Below are 23,625 nucleotides of genomic sequence, written 5' to 3'. Positions count from 1 at the left end.
TTATTTTTAGAAAAGATTATTTTTTTATTTAATGCAGTGAATAGTCAACCTTACCATTGAACTAAACATCTGAAATTTGATAGCATGAAACAGAAATTAGTCATCTGTTAATGGTTGCTATCCACTAGGTACATCTGAGGTGTTAGAATATCAGGCTTGTAGACATTTGAGTAGACAATGTCAGCACGGAACACAAATCTCACACAAAGTATAATCAAAAGTTATTTCAAACAAATTATTCCATCAGTAAACTTCCTGTAGCAACATCAACTTCATGAAGTATTACATGTGTCTTAACAAACGATGATGGTATGCGGATGTAAGCATGTCATTATAAACATGATGCACTAAATAGAGCATATTGAGGTCAAAGCCTTTCTGTAGAAAGGGAATTTAATTGACATTCTTTCAAGCATAGTGTATAAACAGATCAAAATAGTTTTATCATAAGAAACAGTATTTAACAACATAGCTTTAAAATAAAAATACTTTAAAAATCAGCTTTGATGAGATTAAATTTATTTTTAAAGAATCTTTCTATAGAGTGAAATATATATTTCTCACTTCTGGCTTTTCTACATTTTTCCAGCATGACCCCCACCTTCACCCTATCCCAGTCCATTGTTAATAAAGTAGTGCAAAACACTGCAGCAATTTCAACCAAGCTTAATCCCCTACCAAGTCAGGGAAGCAAGACATTCTTACCAAATTCTCTCTAGAGGTATACTCCCTTGATATACCAGGAAGTTAGGTACAAAAACTATATGAGAGTCGGGAATGCAATTTTTAAGTATAGATTCTATGGTAAGTAGTGAAACATTTTCAAAGGCAAACTCCCCCTCCCCATAAGCAGTTTATTTTACAAAATAGGTTTTCATGCATTCATATTTTCAAGAATGATTTTTTTTCTATAAATGAATGTAATGAAACACTGGCATATCACTTAGCACACTGCATTCTCCTCTATGTTAAAATTCACACTAATAACAAAAATCATAATATGCATATTAAAGCAGTTCAGTAACCTAATAAGAAAGTAGATACATTTTTTTTTCTGTGAGAACACTTGAGTATTAAATAATTTTAGATGCACAGAGGCATAATCTGACACCAAAAGCAATGTGGATTTAATTTGCTAGATTTTTGACAACTGAACTGGGTTGCTAATTTGCTAACTTGGCACAAATTAATAGTGATTGGTATAAAAATCCTTATAGGCAATCATCATTTATAAACCTGGCAGTATTTTTTGTGTAGTCCTGTAGAGATTTTAAGGTTTTAGATGGAATGATAGAAGATCTGGAAATTTTCTTTGTAGGATTTCAGTGTGTGGAAGATTCTCTTGAGGAGGTGAATATACCTTCACTCATTAGCTTAAAGTCAGCCTAGTCATATCTAAATAATTTGCACAGGAATGAATATCAGGATCCGAATCTATGGTAAGTTGTAATGCATCTGTTCCATTATTTAGGTTCTGGGATCCCTCCTCCCTTTTGAAATGTATAAAACATAGAAAACTGTAATGGATTACTTTTCAGACAAAAAATAGTCACATTAAAAAAAACTTTAAAATCAAATTGTCATTTACATTTTATGTAGATTTAATCAGCGCACAGCTGAGCATTTAATATTCTAGTTCTTACACTTGTAATTAGAGAAATGTGTATCTCCCAGTGTTACCATTCTTACATTTGTTGTTCCAATGTGTTATATTATTATCCACAGCTAACAAGGCTTTCACGCAGCAATAGCTAAACCTTTATCAAATTGATTCTGTACAATGGAAGTATATTTTCAAAGACATATGCCTTTGTACACTATTTACAAATTCTCTCAATCATGGTAAAATGGCAAAATAAATAAAAAACAGAAAGAAAGGAAATGCGGCTCAGGCTGAAGGCTTTTCCTTTTATCTTCCCAAACAGATGCTGGTCTCCTCAGTGCTGGGAGCTGGCTAGCCAAGATTGTTTTTCTTCCTTTTACATGGGCTATGAGAAGGATCTGGTTTCAGTTCTTGGTATTGCACCTGTTTAAACAGAGTTCAGAGAAAGGCTGGTCAGGTGGCCACTTTCTGGCAAAGGAAGGAAAAGCAAAGGAATTGAGAGACTATGCTTGGGGAAAAAGAAAGTGCTCGCTCTGGAAGCAGTATGCGATCTGCAGCTGGGATGCAGAAAACAATAGAATGATAGAGCAAAGAGTCAAGGGAAATCTTGCCAGAATCTACATGAGAGCCCTGATGTGAACTTTGGTAACAGGCTGAGGTCTCTATTGCCTATACCCAAGTAACATTAAAAGCAGAACCATCTCCATCTATTTTGAAGGGCCGAATAATGGTTCTCTATAATTTATTATGTGCTTGTTTAATATCAGCTTCATCTCCATCCAGCCCACTCTCATGTCTGATACCAAATCAAAAACTCAGCTGAAACAAAGGAAAAAGGTATTGCTCCAACCCAGCTTCAATAGTTTGATAAAAACGTTTCTCATTTTACTCTGAAAATACTTAATGATCAGTGGGCATTAATTAACCTCCAAGGCTTTCAAAGGATTGAGATATGCCCCGGTTCTCAAAAATCAGTTACTCTTTCCCCCTTCACTGATCTCTAAAACAGACATCTTTAAAACTCACTTAATTCGTGCCATTTATTTAAGGAAGTGTTTTTCTCAATGTCTGCTGGCATACTTTGCTTTCACCATCTAATATTCCTAATTCCTCCTTCAGGTGATGGTGACTTCCCTTCACAAACTCCAGCTGAACCCTGGGGGAGGACTGTCCCCCTGACACCCTGGTAGGTTCTCTATGCAATGGCCTCTCATTCCCCAATCTTCTCTGTAAGTAGTTCTTGGATAACACCCCAACTGGGCTAATTCCTGAATGGCAAAATCTTCTACAGGCTTTATTAGCTTTACTTAGCTCTTCTAAAACCTTCAAAATTCAATGGATACAAAAGTTAAAACCCAATGCCACACTACATTAAAAAGATACAGGCATACCTTACAGATATAGCATGTTTGTTTCCAGGCCACTGCAGTAAAGCAAATATTGCAATAAAGCAAGTCACATGAATATTTTGGTTTCCCAGTGCATATGAAAGTTCTGTTTATGGTATACTGAAGTCTTAAGTGTGCAATAGCATTATATCTAAAAACAGCAATACCTTAATTTAAAAGTGCTTTATTGCTAAAAAAATGCTAACCATCATCTGAGCCTTCAGCAAGTATTAATCTTTTTACAATAGTAACATGAATGATCAATGATCATAGGCCACCATAACAAATATAATAATAATGAAAAAGTTCAGAACATTTCAAGAATTACCAAAATGTGACACACAGACCCAGAGTGAGCAAATGCTGTTGGAAAAAATTGTTCCAATAGACTTGCTCAATGCGAGGTTGCCACAAACCTTCAACGTGTAAAAAAAAAAAAAAAAAGAAAAGAAAGAAATATCAGTGAAGCACGATAAAATGAGCTATGCCTGTAGTTATAATAATGAAACCTACATACCACTTGCACATCTGAAGGGACTCTGGAAAGGAAGTCAAGTAGTTCATTATTATCAATTGCGTATGGACTCCGCAGCTTTTTTGTAAATTTATTGATGCCTGAAAAAGTGACAGATCAAACATTGAAATCTATAAAGTTTGGAGTTCAAATACACATTTCTGGCAGAAGTGTTGTGGTGATTTAAAGATCTAGATTAAGCTGCCTTTATTTCAGCCTTGACTGAATGAACCAGTAAACCCAGTTTTCTTCCTTCCTTCCTCCCTCCCTCCCTCCCTCCCTCTTTCCCTCCTTCTTTCCACCTTCCCAACTCCATGGCTGTTCTGTTTTTCTCTTTGTACTTCAGTGGCTTCTTCCCAGCAGGAAAGGCTTTCTATTTGGGAAACAAAAGGCACCTGGCAAGAATGATCAATGACCTATCTTGCCTTTCCCCTCAGTGTTACAGTACTTAGAAGCTTTGCTTTAATGTTTCATCTATGATGAAACTTGTCTCCCTACATTTTGGATTGGGCTTGTTTTTAAGGCAAGAAATCTGACTGACTTGTTCCCCCTTTTCAAAAGATACACTTTTTTTTTTCAGTGGTGGGGAGGTGTTGTTATTATGCAAACTAACCTGGGTTTTTGCTTTTTTTGTTTTAATTTCAAAATGACCTGGAATTTGGAAGGGTTTAACCACCAGCTTTAAAAAAATAAAAAGCTTTGAAGATGGCGACATATAAGGATCCCAAACACATCTCTTCCCACCAACATGCTGGATCTACAGCTACATATGGAACAGCTGCCTCTGAAAATAACCTAAAAATTGGCTGAGTGAGTCTACACACCGGCAATCGTGAGAAGGCCCACATCGAAGCAGGTAGGAGAGGCAGGGACACAACCACACCATAAACACCACCCCTAGCCTGAGAACCCACAATCAGGAGGGACTTCTCTCTGAGCAGTGAGGGTTTGAACCCCAAATCAGGCTTCCCCAACTTTTAAGAATTGCACCTGGAGAGATGAGCCCCCAAAACATCAAGATTTTTTTCTTTTTCTACTTTTGAGAAATAATTGACATACAAGTTTAAGGTATACAGCATGATGGTTTGATGTACACATATAGTGAAATGATTACCACAGTAGACTTAGCTAATATCCATCATCTCGTATAGATAAAAGAAAAAATTTTTTTCTCTTTTTCTGTGAGTTTGATGTTTGGGCTTTTCAGGGGTTTTATTTTTGCTTTTTTTTTTTTTTTTTTTTTTCAATTCCACATATAAGTGAAATCATACAGTGTTTGTTTTTCTCTGACTTATTTCACTAACATAACACCTTCAAGGGCCATTCATGTTGCAAATGGCAGGATTTCCTTGTTTTTTTAAGGTGAATAATATTTCATTGTATACCACTTCTTTATCCATTCATCCATCAGTGGACACTTAGATTGTTCCCATGTCTTGGTTATTGTAAATAATGCTGCTATGAACATGGGGGTGCAGATATCTTCTGGAGTTAGTCTTTTTGTTTCCCTTGGATAAATTCCCAGAAGTGTAATTGCTGGATCATATGGTAGTTCTATATTTATTTTTTTAAGGACTCTCCATACTGTTCTCCATAGTGGCTGTACCAATTTACATTCCCACCAACAGTGTACAAGGTTCCCTTTCCTCTGCATCCATACCAGCATTTGTTATCTTTTTGATGATGGCCACGCTAACAAGCATGAGGTGCTATTATCTCATTGTGGTTTTAATTTGCATTTCCCTAATGACTAGGGTTATTGAGCATCTTTTCATGGATCTGTTGGCCATTTGTATATCTTCTTTGGAAAAATGTCTATTCGGCTCCCTTGCCCATTTTTAATTTTTTTTGTTATTGGATTGTATGAGTTCTTTATATATGTTGGATATTAGCCCCTTATCAGATATATGGTTTGCAAATATTTTTTCCCATTCTGTAGATTGTCTTTTCACTTTGTTAATGGTTTTTTTTTTTTTTTTTTTGCTGTGCAGAAGCTTTTTGGCTCGATGCAGTTTCACTTGCTTATTTTTAATTTTGTTGTTGTGTTTTTCAAGAAATCATTACCAAGACCCATGTCAAAGAACTTTTTTCTTCTTTTTTTTTTTTTTTTTTTTGCAGTACGCGGGGCTCTCACTCTTGTGGCCTCTCCCGTTGCGGAGCACAGGCTCCGGACGCGCAGGCTCAGTGGCCATGGCTCACGGGCCTAGCCGCACCGCGGCATGTGTGATCTTTCCGGACCGGGGCACGAACCCATGTCCCCTGCATCGGCAGGCGGACTCTCAACCACTGCGCCACCAGGGAAGCCCTCAAAGAACTTTTTAAAAAATGTTTTCTTCTAGAAGTTTCATGGTTTCAGGTCTTACAATCCATTTCAAGTTATTTTTTGTGACTGGTGTAACATAGGGGTCACGTTTCATTCTTTTACATGTGACTATCCAGTTTTCCTAGCACCATTTATTGAAAAGACTATCTTTTCTCATTGAGTATTCTTAGCTCCCTTGTCAAATATTAATTTACCATATATGCTTGGGTTTATTTCTGGGCTCTCAATTCTGTTCTATTAGTCTATTTGTCTCAAAACATCTAGCTTCAAAAACCAACTTGTGTGTTCAGACTCACTCTCCCCAGGGCCCAGCATGGAAGCAGCTGATCCAGGGGCAACCAGATTTTGTGTGGGAAAGGATATTTTGCTTGTCATGAGGGGAAGGCATCTGATGCAAAACATATTCAGGGGCCTACCTGGGTACTCTTCAGGGACAGAGACTGGCAGCCACCATCTTTTTTTTTCTTTTCTGGCAGGAACCATCTCCCCCTGACTGCCTCGGTCCAGCCATTTGGTACCATCTTCATGCTCTCCCTCTGCCATGTTCCAGAGCACCAGTATCCCCCCGAAGGGAGCTTTCACATACATCTGGTGCTGAGGTTTTACATCTATGAGGCAGTTCAAGATGGTGACCTAGGACGATCGTGAACTCACCTCTTCCCATGGACACACGAACTCTACAGCTACATATGGAACAATTTCCGGTAAAAAAAAACAAAAAACACACCCCTGAAAACTAGCTGAGCACCTCCTTCATGTGGGGCAAATGAGAAAAAGGCTACATTCAAGTGGATAGGAGATGCTGAGAATCTCACCATAAACCTCACCCCCAGTTCAGCTACCCACCATCAGGAGGAAACTCACAAACCCGGAGCTTCTCCCTGAGTAGCCAAGAGTTTGTACACCACATAAGGCACCTCAGCTTTTAAGACCTGCACCTGAAAGTTGAGCCCTCAAGGCATCTGGCTTTGAAAGTCAATGGGCTTGCATCCATGAGACCCAAAGTGCTATAGTGAAAGGAGAATGGCTCTTAAAGAGCTCATGAGCACTCACTCACCCCAGGGCCCAGCACAGAGGCAGCTGTTTGAAAGGTGCCCAGGTTTTATGTGAAGAAAATTCTTAAAGAGTTGGCTGGAGAGGCAGGGGCCTGCTGGGATACTATCTGGGGACAGAAGCTGGTGGCCCCCATTTTTGAGCTCTCCCTCTACTGTACTTCAGAGCACCAGTATCTCCTGGAGGGAAGCTTTTACCCACGTCTTGTATTCTGGGTTTTGTGGCTGCCACCAGGGGGTACCCCTTCATTGCTTGGCTCTGGAGGCCAGGGGACTGGTGCTCCTGGGTCCCCTGGAGCTATAACATTCGAGAGACAGTTCTTGGCAGGCTACCACCCCCAGGGCACTGGACAGACAGCAGACTGAAACACCCCAGTCTTTCCAAGAAAGAGCGCTATTTGCTTGTCCAGGAGCTTTGGCCTGAGGGGCAGGAATCTGCTCTGGCACACTTCTAGGAGCCTATGGAAGTGTTCTCAGGGAACAGAGGCCAATGGAGGCTGGTGGATGCAATCTTTGCATTCTCTCTGTGCCTTGCTCTAGCTTGCCAGTATCTCCCAGAACCTCGGCTGGTGCCCCAACTTTTGCAACTGCTCTCAGGAGACACCTCTACATTGCCTAGTTCTGGTGGCCAGAGGGGCTTATGTTTGCAGGTCCCAAAGGACTGTAACCAATAGAGAAAGAGGTCTTAAACAGCTAACACCCTCAGGGCACAGCAAGAAGTAACAGACCAAGGAGCTCAATCTCTCTGTGAAACGGGCCTATAATTTTATCATGGCAGGCTTCTAATTAAACACACATCTAAGGGCTGACTGTAAACCCTTCCAGACACCTCAGAGAGGAGCTCTTACACATGTCTGGTGCCCCAGTTTTTGCAGCTGCCACCCAGGGGATGCCCCTTGACTGCCTGACTCTGGTGGTCAGGGGCGCTGATGTTCCTGAGTCTCACAGGACTGTAACAGTCAAGAGATAGTTCTCTGCAAGGTACCACCACCAGGGCACTGCACAAACAGGAGACTGAAACACACCCCAGTCTTTCTATGAAAGAGGCCTATTTGCTTGTCCTGGAGCTTTGGCCTGAGGGGCAGCTTTCAGGTTTGGCACACATCTAGGGGCCTATGCAGGTGCTCTCAGGGGACACAGGCCAGGGGATGCTATCTTTGCACTCTCCCTCGGCTTCACCACAGCTCATCAGTATCTCCCAGAAAGGAGCTTATAAACTCATCCAAAGCCCTGATTTTTGTGACTGTCACCCAGGGGACACCTCCAGATCATCTGTCTCTGGTGGCCAGCTGGGCTTACACTTGCAATCCCACTGTATATATCTGCATAATTTAAAAGCTACTGCCTAAGGGAATGACTTTCAATTAGCCTGAATCTAGGTGCTGCCTGAGATCCTCCTGTTTGAGACACTGACAGGTCTTCACACATCCTCAACTACTGAGGGCTATTAAAAATAAAATAGGCTTGGACTTCCCTGGTGGCACAGTGGTTAAGAATCCGCCTGCCAATTCAGGGGACATGGGTTCAAGCCCTAGTCCGGGAAGATCCCACATGCCACAGAGCAACTAAGCCCGTGTGCCACAACTACTGAGCCTGCGAGCCAAAACTATTGAGCCCATGTGCCACAACTACTGAAGCCCACACGCCCTAGAGCCCATGCTCCACAACAAGAGAAGCCACTGCTCTCTGCAACTAGAGAAAGCCTGCATGCAGCAACAAAGACCCAACACAGCCAAAAATAAATAAATAAATAGAATAGAATAGAATAGGCTGCTTGGACAATCACAAAGGTTTGGGAGACAACTAAGAGCTAAGGCAAGGTTGAATGATAAGGTTCATCTGCTATGCAAGACCACTACTTCAAGACTAGGAGAGGTGGCTCTTTCATATAAGGCATAGAAACCAACACAGAGATTCAAGCAAAATGAGGAAAATGTTTCAAATGAAAGAACAAGATAAACCTCAGGGAGAAAAACCTTAATGAAATGGAGATGTTATTTACCTGATAAGGAGTTCAAAGTCATGCTCATAAATATACTCACCAAACTCAGGAGGGTATGGATGAACAAAGTGAGAAGTTCAACCAAGAGATAGAACATATAAGTACCAAATAGAAGTCACAGAGCTGAAGAATAAAATAATTGAACTGAAAAATACACTAGAGGAATTCAACAGCAGACTAGATGAAGAAGAAGAAAGGATCATTGAAAATCAGAACAGCAAAAAGAAAAAAATGACAAAAAGTGAAGATGGCTTAAGGGACTCATGGGGACAACATCAAGCATACTAACATTTGCATTATAGGGAGTCCCAGCAGGGGAAGAGAGAGAGAAAAGGGCAGAAAACGTATTTTAAGAAATAATGGCTGAAAACTTCCTTAATCTGGGGAAGAAAACAGACATACAGATCCAGGAAGCCCAGGGAGTTCCAAATAAGAGAAACCCAAAGAAACCCACATCGACATATAATTAAAATGTGAAAAGTTAAGGACAAGAGTCATAAAAGCATCAAGAGATTAACAACTTGTTATGTACACGAGAACCCCCAAAAGACTATAAGCAGATTTTTGAGGAGAAACTTTGCAGACTAGAAAGGAATGGCATAATATATTCAAAGTGCTGAAAGAAAAAAGACTTCCAAGCAAGAACACTCTACTCAGCTAAGTTATCCTTCAGAACTGAAAAAGAGAGTTTTCCAGACAAGCAAAAGCTAAAAGAGTTTATCATTACTAAACTGCCTTATGACAAATGTTAAAGGGACTTCTTTAAGCCAAAAGAAAGTGTGCTATAAGTAGAAAGAAAACACATGCAAGTACAAATGTCACTAGTAAAGGTAAATATATACTAAACATAGTGGATTAATCATTTATAAAGCTAGTATGAAGATTATACAACAAATATAGTAAAAATAACTATAACTACAATATTTAGTTAAGGGATACACAACAATAAAAAGGTGTAAAATGTAACATATAAAATGGGGAAATAGAGTAAAAATTTAGAACTTTCAAATGCATTCAAACTTAAGTTCTTGAGACTTCCCTGGTGGTGCAGTGGTTAAGAATCCACCTGCCAATGCAGGGGACATGGGCTCAAGCCCTGGTCCAGGAAGATCCCACATGCCACAGAGCAGCTAAGCCCATGTGCCTAGAGCCCAGCTCCACAACAAAGAGAAGCCACCACAATGAGAAGCCCATGCACTGCAATGAAGAGTAGCCCCCACTCACCACAACTAGAGAGAAAGCCCACATGCAGCAACAAAGACCCAACACAGCTAAAAAAAAAAAAATTGTTTTTTTTTTTTAAATTAAGTTCTTGTACATAAGCCTTGTGGTAACCACAAAATAAAGCAAGAGAAGAAAAGAACAGAGGAACTACAAACCAGAAAATAATTAACAAAATGGCAGTAAGTACATACCTATCAATAATTACTTTAATGTAAATGAACTAAATTTTCTAATCAAAATACATAAAGTGGCTGAATGGATTTTTTTAAAAAAAGACCCTTCTATATTGCTGCCTATGAGAGATTAAGTCAGATGTAAGGACACACACAGACTAAACATGAAGGGATAGAAAAAGATATTCCATGCAAATGGAACCGAAAGAATTCAGGGGAAGCTATACTTATATAAGACAAATAGATTTTAAAACAATGCAAATTGGAAAGGAAGAAGTAAAACTCACTATTTGCAGATGACATGGTTTTTTATATAGAGAAAATTCTAAAGACTCCACCAAAAAACTGTTAGAACTAATAAATGAATTCAGTAAAGTTGCAGGATACAAAATCAATATACAAAAATCTGTTGCATTTCTATACACTAACAATGTACTATCAGAAAGAGAAATTAAAACAATCCCATCAAAAATAATAAAATACTTAATAACAAATTTAACCCAGAAGATGAAAAACCTGTACACTGAAAACTGTAAGACACTGAGGAAAGAAATTGAAGAAGACACAAATAAATGGAAAGGTATTCCTTGCTCAAGGATTAAAAGAATTAATATTGTTAAAATGTTTATACTACCCACAGCCATCTTCAGTTTCAATATAATCCCTTTCAAAATTCCAATGGCATTTTTCACAGAAATAGAAATAATCCCAAAACTTGTATGGAACCACAAAAGACCCTGAATTGCAAAGAAATACTAAAACAGAAGAACAAACCTGGAGCCATCATGCTCCCTGATTTCAAACTATATTATAAACCTATAGTAATTAAAACAGTATTGTATTGGCATAAAAACAGATGACATAGATCAATGGAAGAGAATAGAGAGCCCAGAAATAAGCCCATGTATATATGGTCAATTTTTTTTAATAAATTTATTTTTGGCCGCATTGGGTCTTCGTTGCTGTGCATGGGCTTTCTCAATTTGTGGTGAGCAGGGGCTACTCTTATTACAGTGTGTGGGCTTCTCATTGCAGTGGCTTTTCTTGTTGTGGAGCACAGGCTCTAGGTACGCGGGCTGTAGAGCGCAGGCTCAGTAGTTGTGGCGCACGGGCTTAGTTGCTCCGTGGCATGTGGGATCTTTCCGGACCAGGGCTCAAACCTGTGTCCCCTGCATTGGCAGGTGGATTCTTAACCAACGTGCCACCAGGGAAGTCCCTGGTCAATTAATTTACAACAAAGGAGCCAAGCATATACAATGGGGAAAGGACAGTCTCCTCATTAAATGATGTTGGGAAAATTGGACTGGCACAAGCAAAAGAATGAAGCTAGACCACTATCTTATACCACTTACAAAAATTATTACTCAAAACGTACTAAATCTTGAATGTAAGACCTGAAACCACGAAACTCCTAGAAGAAACTATAGGTGATAACCAAAGTAAAAATAAGTGGGACTGTGTCAAACTAAAAAGCTTCTGCACAGCAAAGAAAACCATCAACAAAACGAAAAGGCAACCTACAGAATGGGAGAAAATATTTGCAAATCATATCTGATAAGGGGCTAATATCCAAAATATAGTAAAAACTTATACAACTCAATTGTCAAAAACAACAATTAAAAAATGGGCAGAGGATCCGAATAGACATTTTTCCAAAGAAGACAGATGGCCAACGGATACATGAAAAGATGGTCAATATCACTAATCATCAGGGAAATGCAAATCCAAACCACAATGAGATATCACCTCACACCTGTCAGAATGGCTGTATCATCAAAAAGTCTATAAATAATAAATGTTGGGGAGGGTGTGGAGAAAAGGGACCCCTTGTGAACTGCTGGTGGGAATGTAAATCGGTGCAACCACTACAGAAAAAGGTATGGAGGGTCCTCAAAAAATTAAAAATAAAACTACCACTATGATCCTGTAATTTCACTTCTGGGTATTTATCTGAAGAAAACAAAAACTGATTCAAAAATACATGTGCACCCCCATGTTCATTCAGCATTATTTATAATAGCAAAGACATGGAAACAACCTAAGTGTCCATTGATGGATGAATGGGTAGAAAAGTTGTGGTATATATATGCACAATGGAATATTATTCAGCCATCAAAAAGTTTGAAATCTTCCCATTTGTGATAACATGCATTGACCTCAAGGGCATTCATTACACTAAGTGAAATATGTCAGACAGAGAAAGACACGTACTGCATATGATTTCACTTATATGTGGAATCCTTAAAAAAAACAAAAACAAAAATCAAGCTCATAGATACAGAGAACAGCCTGGTGGTTACCAGAGGCGGAGGAGTGGGAAGGTGGGTAAGGGAGTCAAAAGGTACAAATTTCCAGCAATAAAGTGTCACGGGGATCTAATGTACAGCATGGTGACTCTAGTTAATACTGTACTGCACATTTGAAAGTGGCTAAAAGAGTAGATCTTAAAAGTTCTCATCACAAGAAAGAAAATATGTTTCCATTTCTATATTTCTGGCATTGACATTTTTAGAAACCAATTTTCCTTTTAAATTATAAGAAATTTAAATTTAAGGCTTGCAAACAATGCTACTGTGATTGACTTACTTGGATCACTTCTTGGATTAAAATGGCCAAGAACCATTAAAAATGAGCCATACCTACCCATGCTAAATTCAACAGTGAATCCTCTGCTACCTGAAGAGCAAATGTGGATGGGGGCAAACACAGATGAATTTGGAAATATTATACAAAAAACAAAACAAAACCCCCAAATTTAATGAGGTAGAAATGTCAAAATAATGTATAAAACTAGAAGTACCTATTCTACATATTCTATGGAATAATGTAGAATTTCAATTGGATAAGTCTACTGTTTTAAATTTATATTGCAGTTAATAAATTACCAAGCATATTCACATAAAAATACATAAATAAACAGCTTTTTATGAAATCAGAGTGGTAAAAACTGGGTCACAAACTGGAGCATCTTGGCTCTTCTTCAGGGAGTTCAGCAGAATAAACTAATGCAATTATGATTTGGTCCCTGTCTCCCCATGTGAGACTCATGTCTTAAATTTCTATTTAATATTTCAGCAATCACCTACCACTAAAGGAATACTGTTCTTTGTTTTATTTTATTTGATGAAACAAGAGACCCAAACACATTCTCTGCAAATTACGTTTAAGACAGCTTGCCAGTGAGGCCAACCCAGATTACACAGCCAGATGCCTGCCGTGGGCTCCAGTTTCTGAGAACCTGGGGAAAGGAAACCCAGAGTTCCCCACCTATCACAACTGAGATGGCAGGTCTGACCCTAAGTAGGTTAGAGGTAATAAACTGCCACACCTAACGCCCTACCTTAATTCCTTCAATAAAACAGCACCTGTTTTAAATATCAGAGGAAGGAATGAAAGAGCATACAATAGCGACGCAAGAACATGGTGGAAATGCCTCTTCCCTTGTATAGTGAAAGCACTGTCTTAGTTGAAACTGTTTCTTTAAATGATAGAAATTAAGGCAGGAAAACATAATCATCCTTCCCTTCACCCTCCACTCCCTACCCAAGATGTAAAGGTAATGATAGTGATGATAAGGGGCAAGAGGGCGTGCTCAAGATATGACAAGATATGCCAAAAAGAATAGCGAGGTAAGGATTTTTAAACTGGAGGGCTTGGAGACATCAGACCCTTTTTCATTTTATTCCAGGATATTTCTTTAAAAGCCTTAAGAAGAAAAGAACAAAACATTCCTTTTCATCTTTTTGCTTTCAGTGTAAGCACATGTGTTCTGAAATTAAAACCCATTTTGGTTCTTTGCATTTTGTATAAGTTTAGCAGTCTCAGGTGTAATGCAGGCCAGGGGCAAGTAGAGAATTCTACTCCTACCCAGTCTTGTTTATATATATATATATGTATATATCATTAATGTAGTTTTATGTTAGTTGGTCTTGGAGACTGAAAATTGAGTTTTCCAAACAATTGTCAGATAAGAGAAAGAAAAAAACCCAAAAACCCCCAAACTATGAAGAATGCTGAAAGTACCACCTAAGTATAGTCTAGGTACATAGGAACTGTTTGCATGAAGCATAATTGCATTAGAAATTAGGACCCCCAAATATCACCTTTAAAGTGGGTTTTAACAAGAAGCATTCTTGTTTAGTACACATAAAGCAGGTTTTTTTGTTCCCAAGCAGCCTGCCAATGCCAAGGACCCTTTTCCTGCTTCCTTAAAGGTGACCTCTTAAACAGGCAGCCATATATAGTACCATGTTTACGGACATTTCCGTAAGATAAAGTACCACAGCACAAAAGCATATTGTCCTAAATGCACCATATGGATCAAAATGCCTCTGTTTATGAATAAATGGTGGAAATAAATCAGAGTGATATCTAGACAAAGCTACACTTTGATATATGAAGAATCTGCACAACTACATGTTTATAGTATGATGGAGCCTATGGTGCCAGATAAGAAAAATGCATTTGCAGATAGACCTAAATCTTTATACTCTTGTGATTTTTAACTGACCTGTCTCTTTTCATCATGGAGTAACTTCATGACCATAAATATAGGGAACTACTGACGGTATAACTCATCCTTTAAAAATAGTTTGTTCTTAGCAGCTATGACAGTTTAAAAAAAAAAAGGCTTTACTTACCCCAGACAAGGACAATGTATCTCAGCGGAATGAGGTACAGGATGAGTGTGAACGCACAGAGGGCTACAATGGCCAGCCAGCTTAAGAATGGGATGGTCCAGTTGAAAGTACTGAATGAGAAATGAATACATCAGCAATCTGAGCACTTCATACTTTTTTCAAACAAAGATGAAAATAAATGTGATTCTGATTCAAAATCTGGACTAAGGATCTAGTAAAGACTGTATTTCTCTCTGGAATAGATGCCAATTGTAATAGGCTATCAGAAGACACAGGTTAGTCATAATCTGCTCAACTTCATGAACACAGGGCCCAGGTAAAGGGTGTTGACACCAACCTCTCCAGATTGTCCCAGGTGACTTAAGGGTCTAAAGTCATCACACTACTTGGGTGACTCCCCATGGTTTAAAAATCTTTTTCTACTTCTAAAACTAGTACTGAATCTTGTTTTCTCCAAATTTTCATAGAGGAGAATGCCCCTGGGCCTACCATTCTTTCTTCTATGAACTCTCACACAGGATTAACCACACTGGAAATAAAATGTTGCCAACGATTGTCCATAGATCTAAATCTTACACGGTTGTGTAAATCCTCAGAACTTTAGAAATCCTTAGAGGAATACTCACTTCCCACTTCAGTTATGTTTCAAATGGAATTAGAAGTCAGGAAGGGGGAATTTTGTAAAAATTCACCTGCCATCATAGCCCTCTTCCCAGAAATACATAATTAAGAAATAAAGTCAACATTACCTACCATTCTCCCTACCTTGTTGATAGCAAAGGGGAACATGGCACATGATAGATTTTTTGGGAAGACTAAAAAGGGAGTATAAGCTGGAAAAGGGTGGGTTATAACAGGGCCTGGCTGATGGCTCTGCAGTGTTTCCACACTGCTGGTGACTAATAATGTAGAGGGTCAGGGAAGGGAGCAAGACGGAGTACTGACAATGATATAACATCAGAACAAAGAACAAAAATGGGATCAATGAACAGAAGGACAGGAAGTTACAAAAGAGACAGTACTAAGATGGGAAGGACTTTAATGAGACAAAAAGAAAGATCAAGACAGAAGGCAAATGGAACGTGGCAAGACTGGGATATTTTTAGGCTTTTTGTGTAGAACATCTATTGTGAGTCTGGTAGTTTCTAAGAGAGAGTGACAAAATTATAAAGTAAACAGAAACATTCCATGGAGCCTTCAAGGTTGGGTATATAACCATATCTCCATTTATAGGCATACCATTGCCTTGAAGTTCAGCCTCCAAAGAGGAACTAACACATCTTGCTGAGTGACTCTTTAGCATAATTTAATGAAAAAAAACCAAAGAAGGTAGCAAATCTGTGTTCAAAGCCTAGATTCTGCTATGTGACTTTAGGTGGTAAACCTCTCTAAGCGTCAACCTTCCCGGTTATAAAATGGGGACAGCTTTTATTGTATCCAGGAAGACTGGTAGTGATGGCAACATGTTTATGTGAATCAAGATGAAGTTATTAGAGCCATTCAACTCTAGGAGTCTAAAGTATGGCATTTCTTCTTAGCAAGCAGTGAGAAGGGCGCCAAGACACTTCAAGAAATTATGAAATTGTACATGATATGGATAAATGTCAGTGTTTTTTATTTCTTCTAATTTCTCAGTAATGGATGCTATGCTCACTTGGGCTGGGTTTTTCCAGGGAAGTTTTTGATCCAATAAAGGATTTTTCTCATGTACTGCCCTTCAGCCTAACACTTAAGAGTTATTCCTTAGCTTTGTGGCATATGGCTTGCTTTTCATCTTTCTCTAGGTCAAATTCCTAAAAATGTTTTTTTCTAGTAAAAAAAGCCAAAGTTGGATCAATCTGGTTGTCTTGTTTTTAGTAACTCTTGGGGTCTGGCTTTGCTGTCGTGTTTTTTTTATCTCCTATGGCCAGAGTGAGTCCTATAACTGTCACCAGGCAAAGAATCATGCCTTCCCTCCTTCACTGACACCTGTAGTTCCCTTGCTTCTGCCCGCTTGTAGAGAGAACAGAAGGCTGAGGGTCTGTTTGCTCTCCTGTGGCTCAGCTCAGAGCCATCTATCACACCACTCCATGTGTGAGGGCACTGGCTCTTCACGCAGAAAACCCTCTCTCTGGGCAGCCTCACTGAAGCCCTCCCTGTGTTCTTCCTCCTCTTGGAAGGAAAAATGGCAAGGAAAACCAGTGTAGCTTTTTTCCCACGGGGAAAAAAAGACTGCCCTTTTCTTTTTCCACAGTGCATTGTGGAATCTATATCTAGAATATGATCTTAAGAGATGCAATTCAAGAAAGTTCTGGAATGATTTAGTAACAAGATGTGGTAATTATGGAGGCTTTCATTTTGTACTTAAAGATTGCTTCTGTATCTGCTTTCTGGATAGATCCATTTTATCCCACATGACCCCAGGAGGAGCTTCTCTCTTACAGTATTTGAAAGATTACTGTGCTGAAAAGATAGCTCCTACAAGACTCACTAGATCCTATTGCTGTGCTCCTGTACCTCAGCCTATACCTGCACCTCTGTCTATACCTTGAAAAGTTCACAAAATCCAGTTTTCCCCAAGGCTGGTCCACAGCCAGGATCTGGTCATTTCCTTCAACTGGCCATGGTCTTTTCCAGCCAAGCACCTGTCTGAGTCTCCTAACACCCAGAGTTACAAAGAAGCCTCTCCCCTTCAGGCATTCACAATCCTGACCTTAGAGTTGACCCAGGGTCTTCTGATATAAATGAGGTGTTTCTGTCAGGTAATCAATACACAGTGTACCTCAGAGAAAGGACAATACTCAATAGGGAAATGCCCCATTTAGAACTTCACACTCTGCTTCTGCAGATAGGTTGTGGAGAACAAGGAAACATGCTTAGAGATGTAAATAACATGGAGAAGAAGAAAAGAGAAAAGATGTGGAAATCAGTCTTTAGAAGTCTGATACTGAATGTTGCTTAGAGGCACATTTGGGAGTGAGAGGGAGGCTGTTCTGTCTGATATGATATGAAAAAGTGGAAACTCAGCACCTATGCATATGTGGAAATGTGTTAAACAAAAAATTATACAAAATAAAATGCATTATGCCTTGAAACATGAAAGGCACCAGATGAATGACTCACACCTTTAGTTTACATAATTTACTCCTTTCAATTTCTATGTATGCCCAAGGATCTAAATCTGCAGAACACTTTTGGTTATGAATAGTAAACAATGAATAGATATATAAAACTAGGAAAATGTAGGCTTATCCAGATATACAGCACCCCTTCTTGAATAGATCATTTAGAAATCATTATGTAGGCCAATTTTCATATAGTTTAGTCGGTACGGGGCCTTAGTATATTTTCTACTAATAACTAATTATAAATCCACCTTACCATTTTTATAATTAAACAGTTGTTTTAAAATATATATTAATAAAACTATTTGAAGTAAAATGCGAGTAATATGTTTCTTAATTTTACGTCAGCTCTCAATGAAGCTCTATTTCCTTGTTTAAAAAATTGTTTTGTAAATTATAAAAATTATGTATATTTTCTAAATGACAAAGTATTAGTTTATTTCATCTATAATTATGATCTCAGCTATTTAAATATACAAAATTGAAAGCATATTTTTGCAGGGTGCTATATATAGTATGATTTTTTTTAATTTAACTTTATTGATGAAATTATAACTCGACCAATAATAAAATGCAGGTGTGTCTTGATTACCTGAAATCCTCATTTAACTTGGTTTATTTTTTTCCTATCTCAATTTCATATTCTGTGTAAGAACAAAGTCTCACTGTGAAAATGTGCTAAAATTTAGGACGGTGTTATTTCTTCAAAGCTACAAGTATGACTTCTTTCCAACCAATATGTTCTAAATTTCAAGGAGGAAATTGACAGAACTTTCATAAAACCAAAGACTGGCAGAAACAAAGTAAATAATGATAAAATTGAGCAATAGACCACCCAGGAGTGTCCCCTGCCAGAAAGAATGTGGCAGTTCACCCTCTGAGAAACAAATGGACACTGTCCCACAGAAGACCAGGGCTCACATGTCAGCATCACTCACTTCTTTATCCTTTCGCCAAAGGAAGCAACTTCATCTAGGATGTTCTGGACACTGATACATACTTCCTGGATGGCATAGATTTTATTTATAAATCCCTTTTTTTCGCTGTCCTAAAATACAATAAAAAAGAGAGAGAGATTCTATATGAGTAAAGGTATCCTTGAGGGCTTGAATTCTTTTAATTGTCCCACTCTTACATTTTTAAACTTAAATGAACTTCATTTTTGCATATATATAAATGGATACATGAAGCCCATGAAATTTTTAGGATATGAAAGGAGGTAGAGGAGGAAGAGTACTCAGCATTACGGACCTGTGCTAGTATAAAGGTGGCTGCAAAGCACAAGACTCAGATTCTGTTGCTCTTGCCCTGGCAAGCAGAAACATCTCAGCCAGGGGGAGGGGAGGTATAAAGAGATCAGGTCTCAGAATGACCAAATGCGGAATCTGTGCTGACCCTGGACCTACCATGATGAGATACTTAGCAAACCCAGTTTCTTGGCCCCAGCACCCATACACCTAAGTTTGGTCTTGGCTCCAGATATTTTAATAGAAGGGAATGCTGGGTGCAAATGAGAAGACCTGTGAGCAATGAAAACTGCAAAAAAAATTTAAATAAAAAAATAACAAGGTCAACTGAAATCCAGTAAGTGGCCACTTCTAGACAGCACCTTAGGTAGATCAGATACACAGTTAGCCTGGCCCCGCCTCTTATGAATAATAGTCACATACTTCATGCTCTATTAGTCAGGGTTCTAATTAAACACCACCACCACCCCTCTTTGTACTTTATTCTTCATTTTAAAGCCTGTGCTAGATTTAAGCAAATCTGGTGTGTGCTCCTGGGAATGGATGGGTGAGGACTGAGCACAAAGCACCCAGAGAGTGGTGTGAGCCTGGGAGAAATGGCCACATTTTGTAATTTTAGACCCAGAGGAAGAAACAGTGGTGCCCTTTCACGATAGAAAATTCTGCTTAGTAGCCTGGCATCACAGGCACTTGCCTAGGCTGTTTGGTGGAGACCATCCAACCCATGACTCCATTCCTCCATGCCAGCTTGAATCTCTATGGAAATGTAGATCCAATTTCATTACTTTAACTTCTTTTGAACACTTGCACACTGTGCCAGAACACTTGAGACCTCATGTGGCAGTCAGTGCTTGCTGAAAGCAGCCAGGAAGCTAGAATAATAATGTCGTCATGTTGCACATTTACATACTGACTTTCATTTTAGAAGAGTCTAAAGCACTTTGCACTGTGAACACTTGGCTGGGGCTGGCATCCTGCCACCTTAGAAACTGAGGGCAAGAGAATGACAGGTGTGTGGGCAGCCTCCAAGGACAACAGGGTACAGTGGGACTGAGGACATGGATGCCAGTTTTATAACATGATCTTTAGATACCAGTTACTTAGAGCCCTCATTTTAAATTTAATTCCCATGGGAGATATTGTCTACATTATTCATCTCACTTATACCAAAACGGACTGTAAGGCAATGAGGTAGATGAAACGCATAAGGCTCAGAGTACAGAGAACAATTACACACTCTCGGAGCCCCCACTGTCTTCAAAAGTTGCCCTTCACGTCATTACAGACATGGGTGCATCAATTTCTTGTCTTTTTTCCCTCCCCAGTAATAAAATAAAATGCACTAATTTCACCTATGTAATTTTACATTTTACAATAAAATGGATAACCAGTGGTTCCTTCTAGTTCCTTTCATAATTACAAAATTGGTCTGCTCTAATAATCTCCATGGCCTTCAATGTTCTCTCTCAAGCACCAGCTAACTTCATTTTGTCTATGAAGTAAAGTGCTCTTACAAAATATTTTTCTACATGCAGAATAAATCAAGTTGGAGACAAAGCATGCAAATTATACAATGAAAGTTCAATGAGAATAATATCGTACCAGTTTGAAATTATGAGGTGAAAAATGTTTCTTTCACAATAGCAATAAAATATATAAAACACTTAGCCATACCTTAACAAGAAATGTACAGAATCTATATTAAGAAATTAGAGATACTATATTTTTGCATTGGAATACTGAATATTAAAAGAATGTATACTTTTTTTTTTTTCAGTTGAACAAAGGTTTAATGCAATGTCAGGCAAATCCTAGTGTGTTTGGAGTGGAGTGAAATGGGGAGAACTTGATCAAGTGTTTTTAACATTTATTTGGAAGAATAAATGAATACCTATAGGCAAGTAATGTTTGCAAAAGAGAAATAATGAGAAAGCATTTATTGTACCAGCTATTTAAGTAATTAAAATATGAAAGATGAGCATTGAAAGAGAGATCATTGTATGATAAAGCACCATCATAAATCTATCATAAAGAAGGAAGTATTATGTTACTGGGTAATTGTTTTAACTATTTGGGGGAAATTATATTAAATTCTGCCTTAATAAATTCTCAAACTTATTTGTAATAGCTCAAATCTACCCCAGCATCTATCTCAAACTGAGGTATCCCAAATATATACTATATTAATTTAAAAGCAAAAAGCTAAAAATGAATTATAAAAACAGAAAAAGATAGGTAACTTATTTACTGACCTTGGAATAGGAAAGAACTTCCTGAACATACAAGCAGTAGAGAAAATCACAAAGAAAAATAACTGATAGCAAAAGTTAAATAACATTAAAAACATATCAAAAGTTATGATAAATTTAAAAGGCTAAGTGGGAAAAAAATTGCGACAAATATGACAAATGAAGGGATGGGATTACCAATATAGTCAATGAACATCTGAAACAATTTTCATTGCAGTTTTGTTTATAATAACAAAAAGAAAAATCACTAACATGTTGGGTAGAATTAATTATGTTACATACAAATGATAGACTATTAGGAAATCACAAAATATTGCTTAAAGACAGTGGAAATGCTTATGATCTAATAGAAACTAAAAAGAATGGGAAGTAAATGTGATATAAAGTATAATTCTAACTTATTTTTGAAATGAGCAGGATGGAAATAGATGAAGGGAATGTGTCAAAATATTAAAGATAATGGATGTTTACCTTCCTCATATCTTCCTGTAATATTCAAATTGTTTGCAATTAATATATTTTACTTTTATAATCAGGATAATCCCCTGATTTTCTCCAATATCATTATTAAAGTAACATGGATAGAAGACATAAATGAATCAGTATTCCCTGGGCATGATTTTACACGGTTTATCTATTTTTTCTTAATGTATTTTTTTGTATTCTAAATTATTTTTAGAAAGAAGTAGAATGTAAATAGATACTCATTAAGCACCATAAAGTGCTTTTCACACAGCTCATTCAATCCTCACAACCACTCTACAACACAGATATTTTTCTCCACTTTACAGGAGAGAAAACTGAGGCTCACGGAAAAGTGACAGAGCTTGGATTAGGATTACAACCAGCCAACTCGAGTCTGTTCTCTGCACAATATACCATGTGACCTTCCCACTCTACCCAGGAAGATTTCAGTTCCTACCCAGGATCCCAGTGAGACAAACAAGAAGAAAAGACTTGCGAACATTTAGAAATTTATTATCGTAAACACCATGATCAGCAAGAAAATGAAATCCGGAAAGTTGATTCAAAAATGGGAAGTGGAAGATGTTTTAGAAACCACCAGATTTAATGTTAATAATGTCATGTGCAAATATTAAATATGGGATCTTCATTAGTAACGTGTCATCTCAGGCATCTACAAAGACTATTTTTAGTAGATTCTTTAAATCCAAGTACTGATGTTGATTAATGGCTAAAGAGTTTTTAAAAATCTGCTCACTTTTAATTTTCATTCTTTCTTCTGCACTCCCACCCCGCGCCCACTCCCCTCACCCCTGGCCACCACAGTCCAAAATAAAACAGTCTGGAGTGTTGGCAAAGTTTTCAAGTGCTTTGGGATAAAATTTTTATCTTAAAGTCTCTTTCATCAAATTCTATATTCCTCCATTGTGGTCTCCAACCAATGAAGTAATTACTCTTTATATACAGTATATGACCCAAAACTGCAATGGGTAGTGGAATTGCTCTGTGTTGAATTCCAATATTTCACACTTTTTCCACTAATGTTCAATACTTTATTAGTAGAGAATAAATTGGTACATTTCTTTTATTGTCATTTTTGCTTTCCTTTATAAACCAGCTTGGATGAAAGAAATATCATAGGGTAGTTAATCATCCAAAGGCTTGGTAGTGACAGTGTTTTTCTTAATGCATTATGAAGGTTTCTTTTGAAGATGTAAAAAGAAAATTACCCATAAAAAAGAACTATAACTATAAATCTGAAAATGTGAGATTTATATTGTACAAGTTTTTCTAATAATTCCACATAATTTCTTAAAATCTTCTTATTTTAAATAGTCCACAAAATACCAATAACTGCACACTTGAAATAGAGTGATTCTTTCATATCACCTATTTTACTATCCTGTATCACAACAGAAAGTTAACTAGATTTTTCCAAAGAAATATCTACTTCCTAGCTGTGAGATATTTAGGAAACTCTTAAAGACGTGAAGGATCAATATACACTCCTTACATATTTGGGGAATCCTGTTCATTGACTTTCAAACCAAAATGACAAGTGCTCCCATTCACTGATTCGGTTCCAAATGGGAACAAGAAGGCAACGTGATAGGTGTCAGGGTATGTGTACTGTGGGGTTGG

The 23,625-nt window shown here is 37.9% G+C and overlaps 1 protein-coding gene across 17 annotated transcripts in view; it reads right to left on the bottom strand.

Annotated features, from left to right (window-relative positions):
- Window positions 1–23,625, bottom strand: part of MCTP1 (multiple C2 and transmembrane domain containing 1) — a gene marked incomplete at its 3' end in the record, with an annotated part of 541,466 nt that continues 517,841 nt past the window's right edge. For 11 of the 17 annotated variants that reach the window (XM_082620971.1, XM_082620972.1, XM_082620978.1 and 8 more), the window contains 4 exons: window positions 18,962–19,071; window positions 14,920–15,029; window positions 3,509–3,606; window positions 1–2,026 (listed from right to left, as the gene is read on the bottom strand). In XM_082620971.1, the coding sequence (XP_082477097.1) occupies window positions 1,955–2,026; window positions 3,509–3,606; window positions 14,920–15,029; window positions 18,962–19,071 (390 nt within the window). Of the gene's footprint in view, window positions 3,607–14,919; window positions 15,030–18,961; window positions 19,072–23,625 lie in introns of all 17 variants that reach the window. The other 6 variants (XM_082620968.1, XM_082620981.1, XM_082620982.1 and 3 more) reach the window with 1 other exon arrangement.

The sequence above is a fragment of the Mesoplodon mirus genome (genome assembly GCF_964341445.2).
Source record: "Mesoplodon mirus genome assembly, chromosome: 5".
Lineage (NCBI taxonomy): Eukaryota > Metazoa > Chordata > Mammalia > Artiodactyla > Ziphiidae > Mesoplodon > Mesoplodon mirus.
This window is presented reverse-complemented; position numbering and strand designations above follow the sequence as displayed.